Raw genomic sequence first — 4988 nt, 5'->3', positions numbered from 1 at the left:
TTCCCCCCACCCCCAGCTATTAATCCTTACCCTATTACCATATTTGTATCATTGTGAATTTTGTTTGTAATTCCCAGGAGGGTTTTGTGTACTTTACCTTAAAACCTGTGATTGGTTACTTTAACCAATATCTCAATAAAACAGATGGACTCACTGTGATGAAGTGACAGCCTGACTCCAGAATAGGCACACTTAAATGTCATGGGAATATCAGGTCTAGAATAAGAAATTGGCGTGACTGAGAGGGTCTTGGGAATCTGCTATTTCCTTACCACTCCTAGAAAAGACTTATCCAGCTAATGCCTTAAGGGGGACTTTTAAAAAGTGATTAAGTCTTGCACACTCTGCCCCACTTAGTCAACAAAACTCTGTACTGCTCTGGCAGCTGCAGGGTTCAAGATGAAGGGACAGCTGTGGTCCATTTTACCAGAGTGGCCCCTCAGACTGGGCTTGTCTGGAGGTGAGTTTAGTTCATCTGCGTGCAATCGATCCAGTCCCACTTGAAGGTCCAGTGAGTTGTGTCTCAGACCCCGGCTTCCCAACAGGCCCTTCCCAAGTCCTCCTGCTCAGACAGCAGGTCCCCGACCGCGGGGTGGAGTCAGGGGCTCTGCTGAAGGGCTCTGAGCAGGCTGCTCCCCCCAACGCGCGGCCGCGCTCGTCGGCCCCCGGCTGTGCCCGCCCTCAGCCCTGCCCCGGCCGCAGCCTCCCGGGCCACCCGCGCGCCGGAGCCGCCCGGGGTCCGTCACGCGTCCGGCCAGACTCGCGCACCTGCACAGCCCGGAGGAGGGTTTGGGCGGCGTCAGGGCCGGTGCCAGGCCAGCGCCCCTCAGAGGGTCTTCCCGTGACCCGACCTGCCCACGCCCGGGAGGGAAACGCTGACGCCGGAGGTGCTCCAAGTCGATTGGCTGCTAAGTTTGGTACTTGAAAGCGATCGCTGAGACACCCTGGCAGGCAGCATGTTTCAGGCACACAGTGCTCCAGCCTCAACTCACTACCAAGGTCCCCGGGCCCCCGCCCTCGGCAGGCGCAGAGCAGAGCCCTTAGCACCCGCTCCACGAGGCTTAGAGAAACGGCGGACGGCACCACCCGAGAGCAAACACGGCTCAGCCCGAGCCGCTCTGAGCCCTCCCGCAGGCGGGGCAGCTGGGCAGCAGCGGTGGGGACCCGCCGCCCGCGAGCACGGGGGTGGGGGGCGGGGGGCGGGGCTCAAGCTAGGGGCGGGGTCTAGGGCGGGCCTCTGGCGGGGCGGGGCCGGAACCTTGGGCAGGGGCGGGGCCTCGGGCGGGGTGGCGCCGGAACCTCGGGCGCCAGAACCTTTGGCGCGGGGCTTCGCGGTACCCGGAAGGCGCCGGAACCTCGGGCGCGGGACTCCCGTGGCGCCGGCGGCCGCGCGCGCGCTCGGCTTCCGGGGCGGGGCCTGAGGCCGGAAGTGCCCTGCAGCTCGCGGGTCTGCCGCCCGGCGGCTGCTGGACGTACGCACGGAATCGCGGACGGGCGGCGGCGGGCGCGGGCGCGGCCATGAACCTGGAGCGGCTGCGGAAGCGCGTGCGGCAGTACCTGGACCAGGTGCGCCGGGCGTGGGAGGCGCGGACGGGCCTCGCGGGCGTGCGCGGGCCGCCGGGGCAGGGCCTGGGGCCGCGGCCGCTCGCGGCCCAGCCCCGGCCGGCGTGGGCGGCCGCCGCGCGCGGTGGCCGCGAGGACTCGGGAGGGAGTCCTGCAGTTAAGTGTCCTCTCGGCTCGTGGAATGCGAGGGAACTCTTCACAGCCCGTGCCTCGCAGAGTTTCGGCTGCGGGAACTGGAGACCGCCTGGGTAACTTTCCTGTGAGGATGTGGTTGCTAGACTGACGCTCACGTGCGAGACCGTCGGGTTCGGGCCCGAGCGACGGTGTGGGTGTAGGGTAAGGCGGGTTGCCGTGCGTCTGAGCACAGAGCCCGGAGTAAGCCTTGAGCGTTGCCAGGTGTGGCCCCAAAGTGAAAACCGAAGTCGGTATTTGTATCGAGATACTCTTTTTGTCTGCAGTTTTCTAGAAACATTGCTTGTCTGTTTGTAACAGAGCAGTAACCACTTTTTCCTCCCTGGTTACAGCAACAGTATCAAAGTGCTTTATTTTGGGCTGATAAAGTCGCTTCACTCTCTCATGGTAAGTAACACATTCTGGTTGTCTTTTTTAAAAAACAAACAACAACCAAAAACCGTGATTCTCTGTCTTTAAAAAGCCTCTGTTGTATGGGAGCCTCTGATAATGCACCTTTTCCCTCCAGAGGAACCACAGGACGTTTACTGGTTGGCTCAGTGTCTTTACCTGACAGCCCAGTATCACAGGGCAGCTCATGCACTTCGGTCACGAAAACTGGACAAGGTAAGTGGTTTTGACCACTTTAAAGCTTACAAAGCTTTAAAAATGTCTTTAGTATTTTAAGTGTGTATTCTCTTTAGGTCAGAATTATTTTAAAGGACTTAAATTTTGTTTTGATTGGAAAGAGAAAATTGTTGTTCCTAACCTTAGCAACTTTGTTCCTTCATCCCCTACTCTAGCTACTACATTTGAATATTTTGCTTCTAAATAGCGCTATAATGTTCCATTCCTTCCCATCACCACTTTCTCTGTGTGCTGTTTTGTAGTGGCCTCTCCCTTTACTAGCTTCCTTTCTTTCACTGCCTGTCTCCAACCTGTACAGGGCTGGTCTTCCCACAGGATAGATAGGATTTTGTTACTCATAGACTTAGTGATTCCCTGTCTCCTGGGTAAAACGAGATACTCTTAAAAGATAGATTCCAGAATCCTTTATAGTTTGTTTCCAGTGTATTCTACCCTGCCACCATTGTTAGGAATGGAATAGTGACAGGTCACCTGAGCACTCACAGTCCTTGGACACATGGCAGCTCAGGCAACAGGCCTGGAAAGCTGACTGGCTCCTAGTTGGGGTCTGCTGACATAAGGATCTCCATCTTTATTACCTTCCGAGCCTGTCAGCAGAAAGAAAACCCCGCTCTAGTGTTCTTAGGGTCAGGTATAGCTCATTAACAAGTGCAGCCAATAAATAAGCTGTTCAGCTCCTGGAGTCACTCCCCCTCCCCCCAGTGGTGATTGTCCCCCATAACCGCAGTCCAGTTCTCCATGACTGTATGCCAGCTTAACGGTGAACTGGCTTATTTTGCTTCTGTTACTTGCTCAGCTGATCATAGCTCCTGCAGCTCCTCTAGGATATGATTTTGCCTCTATAAACTCATGTGACTACTTGGGGCTGCAAGTTCTGTGGGATACTTCTCTCCTTGTGGTCTCCAGTTGAAGACTCCTAATTGACCACTCTGAGCAGCTCTCATCTGCACCTCTTTCCCCAAATGTTTCCTTCATCTGGCTAGTGCTTTGTGTGCCCTTCTTTGTTTATGCAAGAAATCACGTGTTCTGTTCAGATCTCCCTTGAAAACTACTTCTTTTTTAAAATATTAAGTTCACCATGAATGTGGTTTAAAGATAAAGATCAGATTCTTTTCTCTGGAAAAGTAAAAAAAGAACTTGCTAGAAAAGTTTATTTCATGTTTATAGTTTTCTTTTAGAGTAAAGATGTGGCTTACCTTGACCACTTTCATAATGATTAACTTTTTTTCTAGCTGTATGAAGCTTGTCGCTACCTTGCAGCTAGGTGCCATGTGAGTAAGCTCTGTTTCATTTTCTTTTGTTAAAGTTTTAACTGATGTGGGGAGGGGAGACGTGCAGTTAGGACAGAGCAGGGAACACTGTGAAAGTGATAGTGGGAAATGATCACTGTGGACAGGAAAGGAGGTAAAGAGATATGCATGATACACTTTCAGCAACAGTATTGCAAACCATGTGCCTAAAATAAAAAAAAAGTGTCTGCCATAGTGGGGGGGGTGGCAGGCAGGAGGGGCATTGGTGGAGGGAAGTGGACACTGGTACCTGAACATTGTACTACTGAAACTCAATTGTGAACAACTTTGTAACTGTGTGTCATGGTGATTCAATTAAAAAAAAAACACAAAAATTTTAACTGAATGTTGTACATCCTAATAGGTGTATGAGAATTCTAGTGATGGCTTAGTATGACGTGAGGAAGTGTGATTTCCATTAGTGCTGTGTGCTGTAGAATATTCTCTGCACTCGAAGCTGAATGCAGTGAGCGTTCTTTGGACATTTTTTAATTGAATATGTGGACATGACAGTTACATCTCCCCTTTCCAAATCTGCAGTATTTGTTTGTACCTAGTGTGAGAGGTCATGGTGATGCAGGATGTATCTTGTGGGTGAGTCATGGGGAGGAAGGATAGACAAAACTGTGTCAGTCAAGGTGACAGAGGATGTTCTTGCCTTTTTCCTAGTATGCCGCGAAAGAGCATCAGCAGGCACTAGATATTCTTGATATGGAGGAGCCAATCAACAAGCGATTATTTGAGAAATACTTGAAGGATGAAAGTGACTTGAAAGACCCCTCTACTGACTGGGAGATTTCGCAGTCTTCTGTAAGTCCTTTTTTTTTTTTTTTTTCTTTTCTTTCTGGGTCACACCTGGCGATGCACAGGGGTTACTCCTGGCTCTGCACTCAGGAATCACTCCTGGCGGTGCTCAGGAGACCATATGGGATGCTGGGAATCGAACCCGGGTCGACCGCATGCAAGGCAAATGCCCTACCTGCTGTGCTATCGCTCCAGCCCCAAGTCTTCTGTAAGTCTTAATGTTATTGGCAAGCCTCATCGACAGCAGTTAAATTAAAGACATTTGTTTTGCTAAGCAAAATGCAAAAAAGGTTCTGTGACTTCTGAGCCCTCAGTTATAATCATGTCTGAGATGCTTAAAATAGGTGATCTTGATTCTTCTCATATGCAGTGCCTTAAACTTGACCCCACAGCCTGAGGGTCTTCCCTGAGGAGCTGTGTTTCAACGTTGCTATGTACCTTCCCCCAAGAAACCTTGATTATTTTGTATTCTTGCCAGGGAATGGTTTGGTGTTACTAGCTATGTCATTTTGT

The 4988-nt window shown here is 51.5% G+C and overlaps 1 protein-coding gene across 2 annotated transcripts in view; it reads left to right on the top strand.

Moving 5' to 3' along the window:
• The first annotated feature begins 1338 nt into the window (after positions 1 to 1338).
• The window catches only part of CDC16 (cell division cycle 16), a 38214-nt gene continuing 34564 nt past the window's right edge, over positions 1339 to 4988 (top strand). The window contains exons 1-5 of one of the 2 annotated variants that reach the window (XM_055147643.1): positions 1339 to 1566; positions 2088 to 2142; positions 2264 to 2361; positions 3615 to 3653; positions 4341 to 4481. In XM_055147643.1, coding sequence (XP_055003618.1) covers positions 1519 to 1566; positions 2088 to 2142; positions 2264 to 2361; positions 3615 to 3653; positions 4341 to 4481 — 381 coding nt within the window. In that variant the 5' untranslated portion in view covers positions 1339 to 1518. The remainder of the gene's footprint in view (positions 1567 to 2087; positions 2143 to 2263; positions 2362 to 3614; positions 3654 to 4340; positions 4482 to 4988) is intronic. The other variant, XM_055147636.1, reaches the window with a different exon arrangement.

Source organism: Sorex araneus, chromosome 1 (genome assembly GCF_027595985.1).
Source record: "Sorex araneus isolate mSorAra2 chromosome 1, mSorAra2.pri, whole genome shotgun sequence".
Lineage (NCBI taxonomy): Eukaryota > Metazoa > Chordata > Mammalia > Eulipotyphla > Soricidae > Sorex > Sorex araneus.
This window is presented reverse-complemented; position numbering and strand designations above follow the sequence as displayed.